This window comes from Eschrichtius robustus, chromosome 16, assembly GCF_028021215.1.
Source record: "Eschrichtius robustus isolate mEscRob2 chromosome 16, mEscRob2.pri, whole genome shotgun sequence".
NCBI classification, from domain to species: domain Eukaryota; kingdom Metazoa; phylum Chordata; class Mammalia; order Artiodactyla; family Eschrichtiidae; genus Eschrichtius; species Eschrichtius robustus.
The window spans coordinates 1,329,630-1,354,266 of record NC_090839.1 but is presented as its reverse complement, the minus strand read 5'-3'; the positions used below and the strand labels follow the sequence as shown (position 1 = coordinate 1,354,266).

Genomic DNA, 24,637 nt, shown 5'->3' with positions numbered 1-24,637 from the left:
CAGCTAGAAATCATTACAAGGGGAAGCGATAAATAAATGAAATAAAATGTCCAAACTACTTACAGTTAAGAACAATTTAACTTGTTCTGGTTGCTAAGGGGGCATATTTAAAATGTAAATAAAATAAGTAAAAAGCAATGTACCTTCTAAGACTAAAGAAATTACAAAGGATGTTAATTTTTTAAGTTATCATGTTAAGAAAACATGATGGAATCAGACAGATAATTGAAAAATTACTTACTAATTGTCAAGATGTCTTCATCCACAAATGGTCTAAGAGGACATTAATGGGTAAGCATTTTGTTTTAGATAAATATTTTTACAAAATGTGCTTTCAAGGTCCCCACTGGAGTCCCATCAGCTGAATCAGGTCCCTTTAGAGTTAGACTATCAGAGCTGAGTTCCAGGGTCCTAGGAAATGTTTATGGGTCACGAAGGAACAGGCGTTTACTTCCCAGGCATCAGTGTTCACATCCAGTCACTTGATCTCCACAGCTGGGCTACTCTGTACTCTCCTGTGTGGGACCCGTCACCAAGGAGTCTGGTCTGGTCAACTTTAGCCTTCTGCCAGTTTTACCGCAAAATACACTCTCAAATTCCTAAAGTTGAGAAATGACCATTAATGTACCATATGCACAGACATGAAGACTGCTATCTTCAAAAACACAAAAGGTTGAAATTAAGAGCTAAACTACTTCAAAATATATAGTTAAGGTGTCACTCACAAACGTATGTCACATCCTGTAAGGGGATACAGATGATAAAAATGAGGATTCAAACATTTGTTTCAAATAGTTATCTTTACATGTATTTTTATTTAGTTTTCCAATAGATTCTCAAAATGCCTGACCATATTGTAAACCCTTCTGATATTTTTTTTAAAAGCAGACATATTTTTTTGTTATTTTCATTGTGGTAACACAGACATAAACTTTACCATTTTAACCATTTGTAAGTTTGCACTTCGGTGGCATTAAGTATGTTCACACTCTTGTGCACCCATCACCACCATCCATTTCCAGAACTTTCTACCACCCCACACTGACACTCTGTACCGTGACACACCCCTCCCGCCACGGGCATTTGCTGTCCCCCACCCCCGCCCCACTGAATGCTCAGTGTTAGGCGTGGCAACGGGGCCAGACCAAGAGCTAACTCCCCGGCACCCTGCTGGCCGCGGGTCAAGTTCATGCCACTATGCCTCTAAACACTTTGTAAAAGGCCTCAATTTTAATGGTTGAGTCAGTCTCAAGCTCACAAAAAGAGAAGGCAGGTGCGAGCAGACAACCCAAAGCTCATCGGCCTCCAGGAAACAAATGACATGGGTCTGCAAGATGCAGAAGGTGGGACGTCCTGCAGGACGCAGTATTCACGTTACTGAACCCAGCTTGGGTCCGCTCACCCACGTGCGGCATTACATGTCATGATTAGTTATACTCTTGTGACAACTTCAGCAGAGAATTTTTTTCCATATAATGGAAATTTCGTGTAATTTAATATACTAAATAATCTTCATTAGTTTAATAGTTCTCTCTGAGATGCCTCAGGAGCCCTTCAGAAAACTCAAAGTCAGCTAGAGAGGGAAACTTACAACCTGTTGTCAAAAGCAGCTCAATATTCCAGGAAAACTTTGCTTTCTTAACAGAGACAGAAAACCACATCCAGTCTTGCACCAGCTTACTTTTAATAGCGAAGTTCATTTAGTTAATTAAATTCAATCTAATATGAGCCAATCTTGACCCCACGCAAAACTCTTTCCTTAAGGTTCCTTTTCCACAAACCTCCCATCACTTTCTGTATCCATATTAGTTTGTCCCTTATTTTTTCTCTATCCAGAAACAACCAGCTCTGGGACAAAATATTCTCCCTTTTTTCCCTTAACAAAGATATTTCTATTCTTTTTTGGCTACACCACATGACATGCGGGATCTTAGTTCCCTGACCAGGGATCAAACTCTTGCCCCCTGCAGTGGAAGTGCGGAGTCTTAACCACTGGACCGCTGGGGAAGCACCTATCCCACTTTCTTTACACACTGAAATTCTTCCCTTATTACTTTTAGTAACTTAATTACATATGTATTACAATTTTTAATCCTTAAAAACTTTAATCTCTACTGAAAACCAAGAAGCAAGTAATTGAACTGTTCTTTGTATCAGCATGTTTTGATTGGCAAACTTACGAACACATTCTATGACCTCTAAAAGCATACATTTTCCTATAATACAATTTTTCTCTTTAATGTGGTACAAGACATGTATCTAATAAGCCCAAACATCTTTAGTTTTTTTCTCTCTCATAAGAAGACAAGAGAAGGTAAACTCGGACTTCTCTAGCAATCAATGTTCCAGTATTTTATCTTAATGAAAAATGACTTAGACCTTTAATGAATTTCCATCATATAACTTAATTTAGCAAAACTAAAGTTTCAAGTTACCAAAAATCTGGAAAAACTAATACACGATTATTCCTAAAGAGCTCACCTGAAAGCTTTTATCCCATTTATCTCTATTACTTATGACAATATTATATACAGACGTCCATCCATCCATCCATCCATCCAGAGATCTCATAGCTTTTATTTCAATACAAAACTTATTAGTTTATAAATTTTATCCCATTTTCCCCCTCTATTGTAAAACAGCCCTAACTGCATAATAGTAGTATAATTTAAGGATCCATTAACAGGCAACTTCTTTCCTGAATCTATGGAGTATTATGGCCAGGCCATGTTACAAAGGAAAATCATTTTTTTACACTTTGTTTGTGACTGAAAGTGGTCCAGTTCTAGAGAATGCACCCCAAGGGGCTGCATTCAGGAAATAAGCTTGAGTTCCAATACCAGCACACTTACACACAAGACAAAAAATGCACACAAACACACACACACACACACACACACACACACACAAAGAACAAAATCTAATTCCCGCAGGACAAAAACAAAGAGTGAAGTCCAACAATTTCCTCAAGTTCCCAAATGAGGGTTCCTGTTTTAATAACAAAATGCAAATGAAAAGATAGGAAATCATGACCTCACGTGTCATGGCAACTCACCCAGCAAATGTAAAACTTTATAACAGTTGGAACAAGTTAAATTTACCTACTTGAGTTTAAAAAGGCTCTTTCCCCTTTTTTCCTTTTGATTTGAAGTTCTACTAATTAACCCAGGCTGAAGTCTCAGGCAATGTGGGTTGTGTTTGCATTTCAAAGACATGATAAGAGTTATGGCTTCAAGCTTTCTCCTAGTAATATTTTTGTTCTCTGAGGGTCAGAATTCTGAGAAAATATTTAAGCCAGCTTTCTCTAACTGCATAGGCAAAAAAGAACCAGGTTTGGAATTTCAAAAGAGTTTCATCTTAACCAATTTTCTCCAGAGTCTGAAGAAAGTTGTGGCCATGTGGTGTTAGAAAAAACATTTTTCTTTTTATAGGAGCATAGCTGAACATATACCAGTTTGGTAAAATACACCCTAGACTACAAGACGGAACAGAGCTCTGATCACTCATTTCTTAATTATTCATGGCCAGTGTTGTCAAATATCAAGCCAACAAACAAACCAATGCAATGGAAAACAGTCTCTCAGGGTCGAAGTTCCCTAGTCCCAAAAAGGGAAATTCCCAACCAATGCCCCATCAGAGACAAAGCCAAATGACCAGGCTTCCCTGGTGGTGCAATGGTTAAGAATCTGCCTGCCAATACAAGGGACACGGGTTCGAGCCCTGGTCTGGGAAGATCCCACAGGCCGCGGAGCAGCTAAGCCCATGTGCCACAACTACTGAGCCTGCGCTCTAGAGCCCTCGAGCCACAACTACTGAGCCCACGTGCCACAACTACTGAAGCCCACGCGCCTAGAGCCCGAACTCCGCAATAAGAGAAGCCGCTGCAATGAGAAGCTCGCGCACTGCAAAGAAGAGTAGCCCTCACTCGCCACAACTAGAGAAAGCCACATGCAGCAACGAAGACCCAATGCAGCCAAAAATAAATAAATAAATTTATTTAAAAAAAAAAAAGCCAAATTACCAAGCCTTGGTCCAAAAGGGAAAATCCCAACCAATATTCTGCTATAGAAGTCAATGTGATAGGGAAGAATACTCTGGTGTCACCACACGTGAGCTCCATTACTTACCAAAGACATCTCAACCTGCCAATGCGAGTGCCTTGTTTCTTTTACCACAAAAATCAAAAGCGCTGTGGGCCAAGGATGGCTGGTTGGTAGCAAGGTCTTGGGGCTGCCCCTGAGACGAAGGTGCTCAGGCAGCTGCTGAACAAGATCCATCTCAGTCACAAAAACTGTCACCAAACCAAATCGGGTCCACTCACCCACACACAGTAAAGACAATCTACTGACACCAGGTTGTGGTGAAGGATAGTGCAACGTTTATTGCAGGCACCAAACAAGGAGTTCAGATTTTTGAGCATTAACACTGATCACTAGACAAGTCTAAGTTCACCTCCTGTCTTCTTATGAGAGAGAAAAACAACTAAAGATGTTTGGGTTTATTAGACACACGTCTTGTACCACATGAAAGAGAAAAACTGTGCTATAGGAAAACGTATGTTTTTAGAGGTGTGTTCATAAGTTTGCCAATCAAAACATGTTGATATAAAGAAAAGTTCAATTACTTGCTTCTTGGTTTTCAGTAGAGATTAAAGTTTTTAAGGGTTAAAAATTGTAATACATACGTAATTAAACTACTGAAAGTAATAAGGGAAGCATTTCAGTGTGTAAAGAAAGTGGGATATACATTGTCAGTGAGAGAAGGTATAAAGAATGGAAATATCTTTGTTAAGGGAAAAAAGGGAGAATAATTTTGTTCCAGAGCTGGTTGTTTCTGGATGGGGAAAAAATAAGGGACAAACTAATATAGATACAGAAAGTGATGAAAGGTTTGTAGAAAAGGAATCTTAAGGAAAGAGTTTTGCATGGGGTCAAGATTGGCTCATATTAGATTGAATTTAATTAAGTAAATGAACTTTGCTATTAAAAGTAAGCTGGCGCAGACTGGAAGTGGTTTTCTCTCTCTGTTAAGAGAGCAAAGTTTTCCTGGAATATTGAGCTGCTTTTGACAACAAGTTGTAAGTTTCCTTCTCTAGCTGACTTTGAGTTTTCCAAAGGGCTCCTGAGGCATCTCAGAGAGAAATATTAAACTAATGAAGATTATTTAGTATATTAAATTACACAAAAAACATTATATGGAAAAAAATTCTCTGCTGAAGTTGTCACAGAGTATAACTAATCATGACATGTAATACCGTGCATGGGCAAGTGGACCCAAGTTCAGTTCGGTAACAATTTTTGGCACCCCAGATGGGCTGGAAATCCCTGGGTGACACTGGGTCACCAAAAATTGTTACTGAACTGAATTTGGGTCCACTCACCCGCGCACAGTAAGGTCAATCTACTGACACTGGGTTGTGGTGAAAGAAAGTGCAGCATTTATTGCAGGTGCCAAACAAGAAGTTCAGGTCTTTTGAGCATTAGCTGCCCAGACTCCTTGTTTGGCACCTGCAACAAACGCTGCACTTCTTTTCACCGCAACCGGTGTCAGCAAATTGGCTTTACTGTGCGCAGGCAAGTGGACCCAAATTTGGTTCAGTAACATTCAGCCTCATCAATAAACAAACAGCAAGGAAAATAGGAAAGGGGAGCCATAACAGATTAAAAGATATTTAAGAGCTATGAACCCAATGCAGTGTTTGGATACTGATTTAAGTAAGTCAACAGTAAAAAGACAGTTGTGAGCCAAGCAGAGAAATCTGGACAGGGATGGAGATTAAGGAAGATGATGATGATGTGGTTGTGCTTTTAAACAGCCCTTTTCTTTTTAGAGATACATTTGTGAATGAAAATGATATGACATCTGGAAATGCTTTAAAATAATTCAGTGACGGTGGGAGGATGGGGATGTATAGGTGAAACAAAGTTATGCCTGAAGCTGAGTTACTGGACACGGAAGTTCATTATTTTAGTCTCTCCGTTTTTGTGCATGTATACATTTCTGTAAGTTTTTTTTTTTTTTTTAAGCATAGCATTCTTACACAATTAAGTCTAAGTTTATATATTTTTATTGTGGTAAAATATATATAACATAAAATTTGCCATTTTTTACCATTTGTAAGTGTACAATTCAGTGGCTTAAGTACAGTCACAATGTTGTGTAAACATCACCACTATCTATTTCCAGCACTTTCTCATCTCCCCAGACTGAAACCCTGTCCCTGTTAAACATGTACCCTCCCATCCATCTGCCTCCCCTAGTCTCTGGCACCCGCCATTCTACTTTTTGACTTTATGAATCTGATGACTCTAGGTACTTCATGTAAGTGGAATCATACAGTATTTGTCTTTTTGTGTCTGCCTTTACCCGGTCAGCATCCTGTTTTGGAGGTCCGTCCATATTGTGAGGCATGTGTCAGAACTTCATTCCTTTTCATGGCTGAATAGTAATCCATTGGCTCTACAGACATTCTGCTTATCCATTCGTCTGTTGATTGGACTGTTTCCACCACTTGGATTGTTTCTACCTTTCGGTGACTGTGAATAATGCGGCTATGAACACTGGTATACAAATATCTGTTTAAGTCCCTGCTTTCTATTCTTTTGGGTAATTTCTATTCTTTTGGATCATATGGTAATTCTACGTTTAACTTTTTGAGGAACCACCAGCTGCACCATTTTACATTCCCACCAGCAATCCCAAGGGTTGCAATTTCTCCACATCCTCACCAACACTTGTTATTTTGTTTTGTAATAGCCACAGCTAATGGGTGTGAAATGGTATCTCACATCCATTAAAGTGCTCTTGATTTGCATTTCCCTGATCATTAGTGATGTTGAGCATCTTTTCATGTGCTTATTGGCCATTTGCTTATCTTCTGTGGAGAAATGTCTATTCAAGTCCTTTGCCCATTTTTGAATTGTGCTGTCTCTTTGTTGCTGGACCATAATAGGTTTATATTTAATTTGTGTCCAGGAAGGGAAGTATAAGCGCTCTCTCTGCTGCCACTGCTCTGACTTCTGAGTCATCTGGAATGGCTGGAGCACTCCACCTGTACACACGCTAAGTGGCATCCCAACCGAGGCCATCTGCCATTTGCAACAACTGCCTATGCTCAGAAGCTATATCTGCACATAAATACATTCTAATTTCCTTCCCAAAATTTAAAAGATTTTCAACGGGTCTTAATGCAATGTAAGATGAACCATGGTTTGATATATTGGTTTCTATATTCTGACACCCAAAGCCCAACTATAAAATATTTGCCTATATTTGAGAAGGTAGAATTTACCTTTGAGAATAACTAAATAGAAGTCAGAAGGAAGAAAATAATCATCTCTCAGATGTAAGAAAGTACTTCAAGAGATTTTCTAAACAATCATCATAAAATGAGGAGGATAGCCCTGGGCACCCATCTTTATTTTGAATAGTTCTGCCAGCAGTGGGGTTAAGGTGTAGCTCAATCTAGACTCTCACGAGGTCCCTGGGACTCAGTTCATGGGCACTTGGGGTGACCGTGAAAGAGGGAGACAAGTGGACATCTCCCGCCCTTGACTGCCTCAAAGGTAAGCTAGTAATTGTTACTCTGCTCTCTCAATTAGCGTCTATTTCAATGAAACTTAAGTGAAATAGCTGAGTTTTAAGGGATTTTTACAACTCATCAGACACCTTGAGATGACGTCTGGTCAAAGTTGGATATTCACATTAGATTTGTAAATAGAAGAAGGCCAATAATAAAAACTATTTTTAGTAGGAAAAAGAAAGATCGTTCCAATTACATGTCAAGAAATTATACCAGGAAGTGAGGAAGAGGAAGAAAACTGGTGTCATCTGTACAGAGAGACGAGAGAATTAAAGGCAAAGGGTTAATGAAACCAAAAGGGGTGACAAACCTCGGGGCCCAGGTGGGAGGGTGTGCCCCCGACACTCTGCCACGCTGAGCCCCACAGAGACGGGACAAGGCCAGTCGCGGTGGGAGATGCCACGGGGGCTCTCAGAACAACAGGTCTGACAGACAAGAGAGGACAGGAAAGGCCTGAACCACAGTTCATAACCTCAACCTAATAAACATACAGAATTCGCCAGAAAACACACATCCTTTCCAAATAAACACAGAATTTTAAAAAATTGACCACATAAGAAGTCACAATGGAAGTCTCAACAAGTTTTTAAAAACTGCCATCTTCACTGATCAGAATGTGATAAATAAATGTGAGAAATAGATAAAATGCTGTTCTTAAAAAGAACAGTCTTATCTACAAAACAGAAACAGACTCACAGACATAGAGAACAGACTGGTGGTTGCCAAGGGGGTGGGGGATTGATGGAGTGGTAGCTTGGGATTAGCAGATGCAAACTACCATATATAGGATGGATAGACAACAAGGTCCTAACCCTATACAAGGTTACAGTTCCCTGTCTAGCACGGGGAACTATATTCAATATCCTGTGATAAACCAGAATGGAAAAGAATATGAAAAAGAATGTATGTAGATATATACGTGTGTGTGTGTGTGTGTGTGTGTGTATATATATATATATATTTATGTACAACTGAGTCACTTGGCTCTACAGCAGAAATTAACACAACATTGTAAATCAACTATACGTCAATAAAATAAATTTAAAATAAAAAGGACAGAGTTCCTACTGCACAGGAAAGGGAGAAGTAACAGTACAGCTGCACCTAATAACTGGGGCTGGTGTGCAAGGAAAAGTGGGTGCGGGGCGGCCCCCAGCCCAACTTCAGGTGGAGGAGGGAAGACAAAGCAGGGGGGCAGCGCCACCGTCCTGCCCAATGACTGTGATGGTGACAGGACAGAGGAGAGGGAAGCACAGAGTGAGAGACTGCCCCGCAGCCCCAGAGCCTGGCTAGGGTTCAAGGTCACGACCTCAAAATGTCACCTCACAACAACTGTGTCACCAGTGATCCTGGATTGGTGCTGGACCGGGGAAAATGGTGTAGAGGATGTTATTGGGACAAGAGGCAAAATTTGAATTAGATAAGAGTATTACACCAAGGTTAAGTGTCCTGATTTTGGCCATTGTATTCTGGTTATGTAAGATAATGTAATATTCTTTAAAATCACAGACTGAAGTGTTTGGGTGAAGTGTTTGGGTATCAAGGGGCATGGTGCCCACAGTTTACCATCAAATGGTTTAGACTGTGTGAGACAGAACAAATGGGGCAAAATGTGAACAACTGAGGGTTCTGGGTGGGCACACAAGGAGCTCTTAGCACTCATCTTGGAATTTTTCTGCAAGTTTAAAATTATATAAAAATTTTTAATTACCATAAATAAATACAACGAATCATCTAAATCCAGGCTTCTACAGGCACCTGTCTGGCCCAATCTCTTCAAAATCTCAGTGTCGTAATAGAAACTGCGGGGTAGGGAGGACTGCTATAGCTTAGAGACAGAAAAACGTCACTGAATGCAATGCAGAAGCATGGCTGGGTGCTGGTTTGGAAAAGAACGCAGCCATAAAAGTCACCTTTAGAACATCTGGGGGACATGGGAATACGGACTGGGTAGTAGATGGTATAAGAGAATGACTATCGACCTTGTGAGGTGTGAAAACGGCACTGGCGTTACGTGGGAGACGCAGGCGTAAATATTTAGCGGTGAAGGGTCATGACATCTGTCATCGTCTGAAATTGTGCTGTGCACGTGCGTGTTAAACACGGTAAATGTTGACGGCTCAGACTAGGTGAGGGGAGGACAGGTGTTCAGTGAACTCCGTGCTCATTAGAAAAATAAAACAAAGGGAACCACCTGCTTGCAGACTCGTTTACCTTCTCAACTTCTCCACCTGACGCCTCCTGGGCACTGAAAACCTAGCCCGTCGGACACAGAACGTGGATTCCGCCCCACCCCATCCTGCTTCTCCACACGTCTTCCCGTCTCAGCAAACAGCGCCGCCCGCCCAGCTGCTCCAGCCAGACGCCCCACCGTGGTCCCCAATTCCTCTGCCCAGCAGCCCTACATCCAGCACCGCGGGCCCTGGCCAGTCTCAGCAGGGCGGCTGCGGCCTCTGACCAGGGTCTGTGTCTCCACTCCTGCCCACCCCCAACCTCTCCTCCTGGAGTCTCTTTGCAGTATGTCAACCAGACCCCACACCGGGATGGAGGTGGTCCATTCACCCTCGACCTGTTAGCCGCTTCCCTCCAGCCCACGGGGTCTCTGTCTTATTCAAGGTGCCCCCAGTGTCTGGGACAGAAGCCTGGTTACAGTCGGAACAGACCTGTGGGATGAGATGTGTACTGAAATAATTTAGGAAAATCACTGAAGACTTTTGTGTATCACATCTTTAAGAACAAAAATGTTCATGCAAGTAAGAGGGGGAAAGTCACTACGGAAACAGGAAGGACACAAGGGTTTAAGCTACCTACATTCTAATTCCCCCCCAAATTGCTACTGACACCACTTCAGCCTGTTTCTTGATGGGTCTTGTAATCCGACCCAGAAACAATCTACAAATTCAATGTAACTAAATTTCAGAAGCCTAATACACATAAAAATTAAATGTCCATAAGCTTTTAAACCTATTTAATCTTTGAGTATAGATAGTGACAGTTAAGTTTTTTTATTGTAAACACCTTCATCATATTTGAATGAATCATATAAATAATAATTTACCACTATTAGGTACACAGAGCCAACCACTAAATCATTTTTTAAAATATAAAAGCTTTATTTTATTACAATAGACCAAGTCTATCACTAAAAACTAATGTTAAAGAGTAACCACATTATAAATAACCATAAATGATCCAAGCAGCACAAACTTGACACAGGTATTGCTTTAAAAGGCAATTAAATATACAATGAAAATAAGGAACTTGATGAAATTACGAAACACACAAGGTGGAAATGCACATGGGCACAGAAAAGGGAAACGGAGAAGACAAACTCTTACACTCAGCCCAAGGGGCCTCATTCCAGGCAGCCTGGGGCGCTCGGCCAGCCGCTCCCCCAGGATCTAGATACGGAAGGTTCTTTTTAAAAAGGTTCCACGTTTATAGTGCCAACCTCAGCTCGGTTCTCTAATCAGGCTCGTGCTGCCGTCAACGGCAGTGACCACACGACAGCCGGGGCCAGCAGCAAAGCCAGGGTGCTCTTCGCTAAGGCCTCATCCCACGCGCCCTGATCCCCCGAGTTCTGAGGCCGGTACCTGGACCCAAGGTCCCCCCAAGGCAGAGCACAGAAGCCAATGCAGGGGATGTTCTCTCATCTGAACCCCCAAGGAGGAGGCAGGTGGGACCCTCACTCAACCAGCATCCGCTCCCACTGGGAGCCCAGCTGGCCTGCAGGGAATCAATGGCTCCTCGGCCCAAACAGACAGGGTCAAGGTCGAGCTGCCTGTACTAAGGAACTGAGATGCCCGAGCCCCCGAGTCGCCCCCGATCCCCCAGGCTGCAGCGTTTCTCTTCTCTGCCTTCTGAACCGTGTTTGAAATCCAGACTGTTTATTTGACATTTAGTTGCCTCTTTTTTTTTCTGTTTGTGCTTTATCCCTTTCACATCTTCTGAGGGGGAAAAAAAAAATCATATCCTACAGGCAGGTCTCTGAAACCCCTTTAAGCCCCCAAACAATCCACTGCACAGGCGGGTGCCTAACTGCTGGCTGACCACACATCCAGGCTGCGGTTAGTACCTTGATAAGTGAGGAGCAGGGCATTATCCACACCGGACTCAGCATCTGACATTTGGTTCCATGAAACAAAGGACAGTTTGGGACATCTTAGAGGAAAAAGGATAAAAGACAACACTGATGCATTTACAGGATTCTGAAAATCTCCTGGCCTAGATACTAACCTTTTTAAGAGAATCTCCATGTCTTTCCTGAATATATTTCAGGAACGCTGTGGTCCACTGCAGAGTCGTTGCCTTATCGGTCTCGGCGTTGCAGAACGGGACTAAAAGATTCAACTCATCACAACAAATGCGGATTCTGCGCCTACAGTCAAAACCCAAAGTAATCACATAGAGAAGCTGAAGCAGAACAAAGGAATAAAGCAGGTGTCTGTGTGTCCTGAAGAATCAGCTCGCGGCCTGGCCACTGAGAGCGTAGGAAGGGCAGCCCCCCACCTCGGGGCTCCCCTCTACAGCGGCCAGCCCCCCCCTCAGCGGCCCACTAAGCCCAGTTGCGCTCCCTGGAAACTTCCCCGTTTACTTCTCCTGGGCCAGGAGCAAGGACCAGGTCCAAGTCTCCAGACCAAGGATGGACCCAAACCCCCTGAAATTGGAAGCAAAATTGTGTGTGTGTTTCTTCTGGGCAGGACATTCTCTCACTCACCTGCCCTCCAGGTGCCAAGGAAGTCACAGAAGCTAGGATTCACAGCTTTGATTCTCCAAGGGGCCCCAGTTCATAAAGGACCACAGACTACCAGCCTGTTAATATCCCCAAACCCGGTCTTTTTAGGGATGACTTACATCACAACTGGAGTCTTAGACCATTTTTAACTTTTACGTATTACATTCAGATAATACAGTCCTTGTTTCTATTTCCCCACCTGTACACTCAGAACTTTAGAGCAAACTTTGTAAGGTAACAAGAGCAGGAATTCACTAGATGCTCTGTAAGTGCAGGCACCGGGCCAGACGCTGCATTTCAGCTTGTTTAATTCTTGTGTCCCATCTACGCAGTAGGTAATATCCCTATTTTATAGACGAGAGACTCAGATGGAGAGGTAAAGAATGTGTAGGAGGTTGTTAAACGAGGAAATGGCAGAGTAAGAATTAAAACTTTTACCGTCAACACATAGTACGTATAAGGCTTTTTTTCAGATGGTAGGTATTCAGTAAATGTTTATTAAATAAATATAAACAATGCCCGTTATAATTCACGGTGAGTTCAGTGATGCCCTTCACTTGGCGTGTGTGTGCGGACACATCCTTAGGAAAGGTATCTAGCTGCCTAGCTTTAATATATCCCTTTAAATAAATAAATTTCCACTGCTCAACACTGTAGGTTCAGAGATGAATATTTGTCTTGCTCAATGCTCTATTTCCTGAGCCTAAAACAGAAACTGGTACAAAGTACTCAATAAATGACTAAGTTAATTAATTATATGTTAGGGAATCATCCCGTACCCAGCTATAACAGAAAAATTAACCATCTTTTGCTTCTACACAGAACAGCACAAATAAAATCCACAGATAAAACAGCTTACATAAGCTGTAACTTCCTCCTTCTTCAATATCCTTAAAAGAACCAAGCAAAACTGAGTAACGCAGCGTGCAAGCGGACTCCCTCCCAGGAAGGCTGCCCCGGCGAGCACCTGGGAACTTAGATTTCGGGGGGGTTCCCCCCCACCATTGGTCACTGGCTTATGCTAAACACCAGCTTTCCTTCTGGGCGTCTGGGATTTGGCCGCATGCCAGGTAAGGAATGCCCCCCCCGCCCCCCCCACGACCTGCCCCCAGTAGGACTCAGGGCCCCGAGTCTCTAAGGAGCTTTGCTGTCCGGGAACATGTCATCAGTGCTGGGGGGGTGACAGGCATCCTGAGTGGCTCCACTGAGAAGTGTTCTGGGGAGCTGGCGCCTGGGGCCCCTAGACCTCTCCCCATGCGCGTCTGCTGACTTTGCTGGGTTCTTTGTCCAAAATAAATCAAAGCCATGAGTCCTCCTAATGAATCATCAAACCTGGGGGTGGTCTTGGGTACCCCCATCCACCTAGCAAAGCAAGGTGACCATTGACTCTTGCCAGCTTTCCCTCCCTTGAACACAGAAATGGCTACACCATTGTTTTCTACAAAAAGGTGTCTGTTACCACCACTGACTGTCATCAGCTTGGCGTCTAAGACAACTGTATACCACCGACTCCACGCATTACCTTCTATCTCTTTCCATGCGGTTGTGCCTCTCCCTGCGCTGGGACCTGCCCCCCTGGGGCCCGCTCTGGGTCTGCTCCCCGAGGGTGGCCTGGGACGACTCCACTGACTGCCAAGCACCCTGCGCTGCTGTGGAGGCTTCACCCACATTCTGGAGCTCTCCAAGGGCTCTTCGTTCTATGCTTGTGTCCAACTGACGCATCCTACTCCGACTCCTCTTATTTATTGCTTGTTTACATAGCGTTTCTTCTTTGCAAAAGAAGGAAAAAGTGGTATTTTAATTTTTTTGTTCTTCTAAACTTACCCTCGTGAATGCTGAATATATTTTTTGGTATTTTCGATCCAAGATATAAACGTGAATGGGTAAGGAGCACACAGAACCGAACAGGAAGCACTCCAAAATTCCATAGGAACGGTTGGCACAAGGCCCTAGGTTTCAAACTATAAAGCTGAACATAAACTAAATTAGAACACCCCAGGTATTATGTAATCAATACAGCTTGTCAAAAGTCCCCCTTTTAAATCAACAGACCTTTTAACTGTCATCTATGAATAAAAAAACCAAGAAGTTGTTTGATTTTTCTGATATTCAGAATGGGGAAAAAAAAAACCACCTAGAAATATTTTCTCCAAAAGATTTTCTTGATATGCAATTATCCTAATACGACAATTGATATTCTAACTGCAATGCTCAGAAGAGGACAAAACCTAAGTGGTTTAGGATTAGACATGCCCTCACCTTACAAGTGAGATTCCCCCCACAAAAGGAGTAATCACATCACAGCTTTGACCTGTGCTACAGAAATATGTCCAATTTCTATCAAAGTACAGCAGGCGTCTAATTAGTACCTGTGGTGATGTGCATTCCCGAGGTACCGTACAAAGCCGAACCCTCTACAGCGAAAGAATCACTTAACACAAATTTCAGAATGGTGATAACTTTTCAAAAGACATAGAGAGGAATTCACAAGTATTGGTAATATTCTGGTTCTTCAGCTGAGTAGTCAGTACAGGGACTATTTTAATATTAACCTTTATACCTTACAAATGTTAACGTATACTTTCGTGAGCAATGTCATAAGAACAAGGGAAAATTAATCACTGGCGTGGGAGAAAGAAGGAGAGCTCCATCCCTACCCTGTCTTTATCAGCTCTTGAAAAGCTGAGTGTAAGCTGTGTTATTGTTGGATAACTCGAAAAAGAATGTTTTCCAGGAAAAACGGATTGAAGGTTAACGTCAGGGGTAAGCAAAGTTTGCCTTCAGAAGTTTCTTTATTTCTAAAACTTTCTGTATCACCTTATGGCCTCTTGCTCCCAATTCAATCCTTTGCCCATCTGCAGATCGTCCCCTAAAGCTCTGAGCGGATTTCAGACTCCTGCCTCACTCATGAAGTATGAAATAAGAGAAAAAAAAAAAAACCCTAAAAGTGCTGTCAGTAACATGAAGGTAACGAAAATGTACCTAAGTCTATCATTTTTCTGTTTAAGGAGGTTACTGTTAAGAAAAAGCAGCCCCTAAACTCAACGTCTCCAGGCCAAGTATAAACGTGATGTTCAAAATTCGCAAGGATGTTCAAAGTGAGGTGACTGGGCAGAGGGACGGAAGGATTCCTAAGATGCAAGCAGACTTCCCAGATCGTTTCATTTGTTTATAAACCACCTCTCTCCCCTCCCCAACCCATGGCCAAAAAAAAAAAAAGGGGCAAAGACATCAGGCAGGAGGAGAAAGCACCTGCCAGCTTCTGTTTTATCGCTTACCTCCTACTTTAATCCAAACTTGCTCAGGCAAAGCTTTGTTTCTACTACCCAAAGTCCGTTTAGTGGATTCAATTTCTTGCTGGTAACAGAAAGAAAATGCTCTCGGCAATCCAATATCCTGATGCTTGGTAGCTTCAAGTACAGAACACGAGTTACTAGAACTCTGGAAAAATATGAAGCAACAGGAACTTTATCAACAGGTGACAATCTCCTTTCTACGCACAAATAAAATGCACTTTAATAGAAGTAACGTCAAAGCTATTCACATGAACTTGAAGAAGTTTAGGTGCACTAAGGATTTTTAAATATCCCCGAACCACATAAATACTCTCGATTTTAAAAAGTTATTGAGCTCAATGAAAGAAAAAAAAAATCCTTGGGACCTAACTAAAATACAATTTATCCATTTAATACAAAAGAGCAAAGCTTCGCAAATCATTTTCCCTACCTGTGTTTGTGAAAGATTAGAATTTCCACTAGTAGAGCAACTATTTGCAGTAAACAGAGGGTATGTAAATTGCAGAGCAGTAGTTGCTGCAGCAGTTTTATTTTTCACTAATGTTGTACATTTGTTTTGTTGCTGATGAAGAGGAACATTCATTAATTCAGATGGATGGCGAATAAGGGTTACCAAACTGCCAAGACAAAAGAAACCCAGAAACACATGAAGAGTATGTGGCAGGTAAGTTTCCTGAAACACCACAATCACTCACTATCACACTCTAATGGTTAACCTTTGATTTTCTAGATAGGAACTCGAATCTGTTCCCATGAATGCCCCCCATCATGGAAATCTCTACAAAACAATTATCAGCTAGTGTTGTCGGGGACAAGTTCAAACTTTCTTCCTCACACTGGAAGGTGTGGCTGTGTGTCATCTTTTAGTTACACCTCCCTTCCCATCACACTTCTGACACCAATCTCTGTTTTTTTGGCCATCCTCCAAAATCTGACGACTATGGGCAAAATGGGGAAAACTACAGGGTGGGGACAGACAGAAAGCTGAGGAGACACCCTAGCAGACAGGCTACTCCTCTCCGAGAGTTGTTGCTGCGAGATCACTTAAGGGCTGGCAGTCTGGCTGAAGGATGAAGGTGCATTTTACACTCAAAGCCTCACAACATGACGTCTTTCCTCCCAGGGGATGCATCTGTGCAAGGAGAGGTCAGCCTCAACCTGAGTCAACAGAGGGAGAAGCAGAGGTCTCTCCTGACATTTAGGTGGGTGGTTTGGGGGCAAAACCTTTGTTCCTCAAGAACACGTGTGCACTTATCTCATCTCTCTTCCACATGCAGACGCAGAGTGCACACCACAAAGGTGATGCTGCAGGGTGTGTACTTAACATCTGCTTGCTGTGCTTGCGCAGAGCACACAAACTTTCAGCTCAGTCTCCAGACCCACTGAGGTCTGCTCCCTGTTAAGATGCAAGCTGCAGTGAGGCCGCTGGCCTCTGCACAGGACCCTGGTCTACACCCGGACCCAGGCTAGTGCCTCCCTGCAGAGGACCCTGGTTGGTTACACCCGGACCCAGGCTGGTGGCCTCTGCACAGGACCCTGGTTTACACCCGGACCCCGGCTGGTGCTTCTCTGCACAGAACCCTGGTTCACACCCGGACCCAGGCTGGTGCCTCTCTGCAGAGGACCCTAGTTACACCCGAACCCAGGCTGGTGGTCTCTGCAGAGGACCCTGGGCTACACCCTGACCCAGCCGGGCCCGCTCCCTGGGGGATGCACCCACTTGTTGAGCGCCATGCCGGTCTCGGGGGGATCCGCGCCGCGCGGGGCTGGCGGGGGCTCGGCGGGGATGCTGTTGAAGCGGTCCTCCAGGCGGACGCGCACTGCCGATTTGGCCCGCGCCTCGGGCGCGCCCTCCACGTTCTCCTTGCCGGCGCCGTCGGGCGCCTTGGGCCGGGGTGCGCCGGCGCCCGGGCCGTCTGCGCCCGGTGTCTTCTCGGCGGCGGGGGGCGCGCCCGCCTCGCTCAGCAGCATCATGCGCAGCTCCTGTAAGTCGACGTGGCCCAGGCACTGGTTGGCGCCCGCGAAGCCGCCATCGGCCAGCGCAGGCGGGCACAGCACCGGGTACACGGGCTGCGCGCCCGCCGCCGCCGCGCCCCCCGCCGCCGCGAAGCCGCCCGCCGCCGCGCCCGGCGCCGCCGCCGCCAGGAAGGCCGAGTTGAGGCGCGTCTCGAGCTCGCCGTCGGTCGCCACCGCCTCCATGTGCGAGTAGAGGATTTGCTGCAGCTGCGTGTACTCGACCTCGGTCATCTCCACGAGGCTCAGGTCGGTGGTCGCGACGCTCAGCCCCGCCTCGCCCGGCGCCGCGTCCGCGCCCTCGGGGCCCGCCGGCCCGCCCGCCTGCGGCGGCTCCCGCTGCCCGGGGCCCGACATGCCGGCGCCAACGGCGTGGGGCGCGTGGGCGGGCCGGCGGGGCCAGGCCGGCCGGGCGGGCGGGAGCGCGGAAACCGCCGGCCGCAGCGCGCCTGCGCCGCCCGCCCACAACGGCAGCCCCTCCCCGGCGCGGCCCCGCCCCTGCCCGCGGCCCCGCCCCGCGGCCCGGCCGCACCAACCGCCCGCCCCGCCCCCGCCGCGGCGCCCCCTCCCGAGCTGCGCGCGCAGGTCGGGGGCGCGGGGGTCGGGCGGCGAGGCTGCGGGGCGCGGGGCGCGGGGCCAGGCCGTCCGAGTCCAGTGCCTGAGGGGCCAGACCACCCGGGTCGAGTGTCCGCGGGGCCGCCCGGGGCCTGGCCGGGTATCAGGGCGCATGCAAGAGGCGCCTCTCCAGGGAACGCTTCACCACGTATCCACGGGGTGCCGTGCGGTCCTCCCCTTCTCGGGACACGAGGCCTGCAGTGCGCCCGCACAGTAGACAGGTGAGACAGCGGCCCCCAAATACAGGTGTGACAAGGCAGTGTGTACGTAGGTGAGAACTCAGTCAGGTAAATAAATGCACGTGGTGCACGGTTCCTCCTAGAACCGGCAGGGCTCCTGTAATCAATGCACTCGACAACACTGGCCAATGATGAGCTAGAATGCACATGCCACGTGGGTTCAACCTTTTAAAGTGTGCTCTTCAGTGGTAGTGTATTCACATCCCATCACCACAATCAGTTTTCGAGCATTTTCATCACCCCAAAGAATCCCATACCCATTAGCACTCCCTACCCACTAACCTTCTTTCTGTCCCTGTGGGTTTGCCAGCCCTGGGCGTTTCCTATAAATGGTATCATAGAATAGGTGGTCTTTAGAAGAATTATTTTTGCAGGCTCAAAATAATTACTGTACCCACCTCTCACCCTTACCCCCATCTCAACCAGTGGTTGTTTTCTGTATAGGAACCACGTGGTTTAAGGAAAGGCCTGTGATTTAGGCACAGTTTTCTTCCATCAGGCTCTGAATCGCTCATTCTGTCAGAGCTCAGACATCTATGGAGTGCTATTCATCTCTTTTGCAGTATCTTTTCTTTGAACAATATAAGATCATCCTGCACTTCCCTGGAGGTCCAGTGGTTAAGACTCCGTGCTTCCACTGCAGGGGGTGCAGGTTCAATCCCTGGTAGGGGAACAAAGATCCCACATGCCACGTGGCACAGCCAAAAAACTTAAAAAAAAAAAAAAGTAAAAAAAATACATATATTTGCTTTTCTTTTTGTCCACTTAATATGTCCCCAGTAGGAAAATGATGGACCACTTACTCCATAAAAGGTATCAGGTGTGGGGAAAAAAAAAAAGAGCACTTTTTCTCACACCTAACATAAAAATTAGTTTCAGATCATCGAAATACCTAAATTTAAAAAGAAAATTATACAACTACTAAATATATAGGATGATATCAATAAAATCTTTGAGAAGATTCTAAGCGTGACATCAACACAGACCGTAATGTGCACAGGCTCGCCCTGGGGATCTTGTTTAAAAGCAGATTCTAATTCAGCAGGCCTAGGTGGGACCCGGAATGCCACCTTTCCAAGGAGCCCCCAGCTGACGTATGTGCCGCTGATCAGTTGACCCCACTTCGAGCAGCAAAATCACGGAGTATGGTGAAATTTACAATGTTTAAAAAAGAAAATAAAATCAAGATTATATGCGACTTGGCTTTTCGCTTATTGGAAATAAAGACCATTGGCACCTACATTGTCCTTTGTGTTTCTTGATTTGGGCGGATTCCTTGCAGATAACAGTTTTTGAGCCCTCTTTTATTTAGACATGAAACGTGAGAATGATCTGGCTTTAGTGGGACTTATTTTATAAATAAAACGTGAAGAAAATATAAAACATGTTTTTTTCAAAGTCTAAACGTGGCTCCAAGCGGTTCCGGTCTAGCCCTCCAGGGGTAGCCTTCCTTAGCTGAGGACCCTAGCTGAAGAGTCAGGCAGAGCCCGGCGGAGCAGGTCAGGGCAGGAGAAAGGCCCCACCTTGGCTCCCCCTGAGCTAAGAACTAAACATGCAAATAAATAAATAAATAAATAAATAAGTAAGTAAACAGCATCATGGACCAATGCGAAGGGCTGGTTTTCGAGGACAGGAGGAGCTCTCTGTGGACAGGCCATCGTGTAGGGGGAGACCCCCAGTGGGTGGCAAGGTCAGTTTAGTGACTCTGGACTAACGGCTGGAGACGCAGGCACAGCATCCATGTGAACCTCAAGTAATGCGGGCCAGCGTTGGACATGACACCATTGTACGAATATATGGATTCGGTGAAACCGGCAGGGCTGGATAGCAAAACCAGACAGAGAATAGAGACATTACAGGAAAATAAAACTGCAAAGCAATATTGGACATGAACAGATAGGCAGACATTCTTAACAAAAGCTTGGCAAATTGAATCCAACAAGATTTTTTAAAAAGAGTAACTCAAAAAATAAAAATAAAAAATAAAAAAAAAAAGAGTAACTCATCGTAACCAAGTGGTGTTTATTCCAGGGATGCAAGTTTTGTTTACATTTGAAAATCAGCCAATGTAAATTACTATATTCATAGAGCAAAGTGAAAAACCATATGATTACCTCAAAAATGCAAAAAAATAAAATAAAAGTGGCTGGCAAATCTAACATCCATTCCCAGTAAAATTTCGGCAAATCAAGCACAGAGGGCAAGTTCCTCAACCTGATAAAGGGCGTATATGAAATTACCACACTTCACATCATACTTAAGTGGCAAAAGACAGAATGCTTTCCCTCTCGATGAGGAAAAAGGAAAGATACCCACTGTCGCCACTTCTGTTCAGCATTGTGCTGGAGGGTCTACTCAGCGTGACAGGGCAAGAGAAAGAAGAGCATGCAGGTGGGAAGACGAGAAGTGGAACTGTCTACTTCCTCCCTAGGCAGCACGATGACCTAGGGAGAAAATCCTACAGAACCTACAAAAAAGCCAGTGAGTTCAGCGAGCTCGGAGAACACGACGACATACTAATACCAGTCATGTTCCTATACCCTAGTGGTGGACATACGCAGACCCTGCAGTTAAAGTACAATAGCGCCTACAGTCACTCAAGCACACACCGAGCTGTGAGTTTAACAGAATACGTATAGGACATGCGTGTTGACTAGCATACAGGGTGGTTTCACTGCCCTAAAAATCCCCTGTGCTCTGCCTGCCCATCCCTCTGCCCCTTTGCCCCCTGGCAGCTACCGATCCTCTTACTGTCTCCATAGTTCTGCCTTTTCCAGAGCGTCACAGAGGTGGCATCACACAGCCTTTTCTGATGGGCTTCTTTCACTTCGTTAAATGCATTTCAGGTTCCTCTGTGTCTTTTCATGGTTTGATAGCTCGTTTCAGTTAGTGCTGAATAATATTCCACCGTCTGTGTGGGACACCGTTTATTTATCCATCAGCTGCTGAAGGACATCTTGGTTGCTTCCAAGTTTCGGCAACTATGGATACAGCTGCTGTAAACATCCGTGTGCAGGCTTCTGTGTGGACGTGAGTTTTCAGCGCCTTTGGGTAAGTAGCAAGGAGTGTGCTCCTGGAGCGTATGGTAAGCGGGTGCTCAGTTTTGTAGGAAATGATCAAACCGTCTTCCGAAGTGGCCGCACCATTCTGAATTCCCACTGGCGTGAACGAGAGCTCCTGTCATTCCATATCCTCAGCCGCGTCTGGTGTTGTCAGCGTCGCATGCTTTGGGCAGTCTAAGAGGTGTGCTTGGCGGCCTTCCGAAGACTCAGTTACTGTGCCAGCTAAGTGGCAACCCCGCGCGGGGCAGGGCGGGCAGGGCGGGGGCGATGTCCCCCGGGGCCCGGTCTGGCTCCGCAACCAGGGGTGCTCTCACTCCAGGATCCCTGGATCTGGAACCAAGGGGTGCGAATGGGGCGGCCCCTCTCCCTATTACCTCTCCTGATGCCCCGCAGAATCTGTGCTTCCTGTTCTGTGACTCTCGGTTCCAGAGGGCTCAGTCCCCAGGGGAAGAGAGCTTCCTGGCGGGGACGCAGTGAGGCTTCCTGGGGCCGTCGGTGGAGGCTGTGGCCTGGCCACCTGGGACTCCTCGGGCCCGAAGCAGGGGCGGCAGGGCCCGCCTCTCGCGGCTGAGGAGCTGGGAGCCGAGGCAGGTCCTCTTCGTCCTCCAAGCCGGCGGACAGCCACAGCGATGCCCTCGGGCCCGACGGCTGAGGCTCAGACCCGGCAGGAGCGAAGGTTTGGGTCACCCACCAGGCCACGAACCCCCAGCAGCTGCTCGAGGGCCCAGGGAGCGTGGACGGGGTCATGGAGGAGGGTCATTGTCGGTACCAGCGCCGCCGCTGCCGCCAGGAGTGACGGCTGTGACAGCCGCGCCTCGTCCTGCTTTTGATGGAAACGTGCCTGCGTGTTTATCCACCACACGCTCTTGTCTTCTCCTCCTTGCTCGTCCCTGATCACGTAGGATGCAACGAGAATGGCCGGCCTTATTCCCATAGTCTGCAGGACCGGGAAGCCCGCCCAGAAGTGATGGGAGGTCCGGTCCCCTCCCCTGGGGGCGGGGACAGTGGCGATGGGGGCGTCGTGTTGGGTGGGAGGTGAGTTTGTGCCTGTCTTCCTTTGGGAATTTGGCTCAAAGAGCGGCTGTAAGCAAGGCATGGAGGTGTGCGGGGGGCCGAGATGATGGGCGGGGGGCGGCTAGCCGGGCCCCTTTTCTTAGAAGCCCCTCTGCTGCGTGTTCGCGGTTGAGGGGGTCAGCAGAGACAGTTCTGCACGAGATCTGGAGACCAGAAGAGAAGCAACAGCCGCACCGATTTTTCAACTCGGAGGGTCGATCTGGGGTCACGCACGTGGGGGTCGCCTTGTTGGGGGCAGTGTCCCCACTGGCCACACCGCCTCCCGGGGTCCGCTCAGCCTCTCTCGGGCCAGGTGTGCCTCTAACCTTTATGACAAAGTGCACCAGCTTCTCGGGCCGGATGTCCGCACCGTCCAGGCTGGAGGTAGAGAGAAACACGTGGGAGAGGCTAGTCCATCCTCATGGGGCCCGGCCTGGCCTCACCTCGCCCTCCACACCCTCCCCTCTGCCCGTGCTTCCGTCCAGCCCTGGCCGCAGCAGCTCCCACAGCCGGGGGCTAAGCCTGCAGACCAAGCCCTGACGCGTCCCCCCATCCCTGTCTCCCTCTTCTCTCCCTCCCGCCCTCTCTGTCTCTCTCTGACCCAGATAACGAAGAGACAGTGAAACCCACGGCACGCACCGGCGTCTGTAAATCATTTGCTGCGCATCTTGTTATTGCTGTGATTTGTGAGTTTTGTTCCCTCCTTAAGGAGTAAAAGAATCGGAGAAACCTTTGTTAGAGATGTGATTTCAATCAGCGGCTTAGGAGAATTCGGTTAAATACCTTTGTGACCGATTTCTAAATATTTGGAAAAATTGTTAAGTATTTAATTTGGTGTTTAAGTGTTTGATATTGTGTTTAAATATCTCTAAAAATATTGTTTAATAGATTTATAGGACTAAGAAATAGGACATTGAACAAAATACGAGTTGCCTTCTGCTTGCTCGAAAGTTCCTCAGCTATTAAAGTATTGATTAATCACACACACGCACACGCACACGCACACGCACGAACAGAAGGAAAGACAAACCAAAGGAAAGTTTAGGGCAACTGTTTTTGAACTTCCAAGGAAATTAACGTGAGTTTGAGCTCGCGGGGTCAAGAGATGAACACTCGTGACGAGGGGCAGGGCAGCAGGAGTCAGAGGCCAGCAGAGGCAGGGAAGGGCCGAGTCTTCAGTTAAAACTGCAAAATCACAACACATTAAAAGCAGCAAGTGGTGGACCCAGTGCTGGAGAGAATCGGGTCCGAATGCCCAGCAGGGTGGAGAGATTCCAGGACTGGCCTAGAAAAAGGCACGATGGAGCAGGACGCCAGAGCCAGGGATGCACAGGGCCGTCCTGACCGGGGGTGACAGCATGGCCGAGAAAACCAGCGGCAGAGGGACCCGAGGCTTCTCCACGCGGCTCCTCTCCCTCCCTCTGCCCGCCTCCTCCCTCCCCACTCCTTGTTTTCTAAACAAAAGGAAAGTGCTCCTTTACTCCTTGATTAACACGGGTGGGGATCTTTTCTGAAGACCAAGAGTGCGCCACTACAGACGAAAGGATGCACATCGTCCAGGGAGAGACGCGTGACCGCGGCCGGTTCGCCTTCCAGACTTGAGCTGCTTTCTTTTCGTTCCTGACATGTGTGTGCGTGTGTGCCAGTGTGTGCGCACGTGTGTGCGTATCCGTGTGCGTGTGTGCGCGCGGGAGCTGGGGCTTATCCCTGGGAGCTGCCAGCCCAGCACTCGGTCTCCCTGTGCGTCTGGGTGTTGCTCACGGTCAAAGTCACAAGTGCAAACAGCCGTGCCTGCGGCGCTGCCATCGGACAGGACGCCCCTGTCCCCCAGATGCCTCCCTCGTGCTGCCCCTTAGAGGCCCCCCACCCCACCCTGTCTGCAACCTGCCCCCTCCAGCATGTCCCTCAGGGGGTCCTGCGGCCAGTGGCCTTGGTCTGGGGCTTCTCTCACTGGATGCACTTCCCTCCTCCCCGTGGCTGGGCCACAATCCACCCCCGTGTTGACTGAAGGGCACCTGGGTGGTTTCCTGGTTTAGGCAACT

The 24,637-nt window shown here is 46.7% G+C and overlaps 1 protein-coding gene across 6 annotated transcripts; it reads right to left on the bottom strand.

Moving 5' to 3' along the window:
* Window positions 1-247: 247 nt before the first annotated feature.
* On the bottom strand, window positions 248-17,983 carry TCFL5 (transcription factor like 5). 6 transcript variants are annotated; one of them, XM_068523852.1, is made up of 6 exons: window positions 17,334-17,983; window positions 16,044-16,230; window positions 15,596-15,758; window positions 13,840-14,083; window positions 11,819-11,960; window positions 248-599 (listed from the first exon to the last, which is right to left on the bottom strand). In XM_068523852.1, exons 1-6 carry the CDS (start codon window positions 17,981-17,983, stop codon window positions 501-503), a joined length of 1,485 nt encoding a protein of 494 aa, XP_068379953.1. In that variant the 3' UTR covers window positions 248-500. The 6 variants fall into 6 exon arrangements, with proteins under 6 accessions (XP_068379953.1, XP_068379954.1, XP_068379957.1 ...); XM_068523853.1 differs by lacking the exon at window positions 248-599 and adding an exon at window positions 10,756-11,702 and having other exon boundaries at window positions 13,840-14,086; window positions 17,334-17,901; XM_068523854.1 differs by lacking the exon at window positions 248-599 and having other exon boundaries at window positions 11,783-11,960; window positions 13,840-14,086; window positions 17,334-17,901.
* Window positions 17,984-24,637: the final 6,654 nt, after the last annotated feature.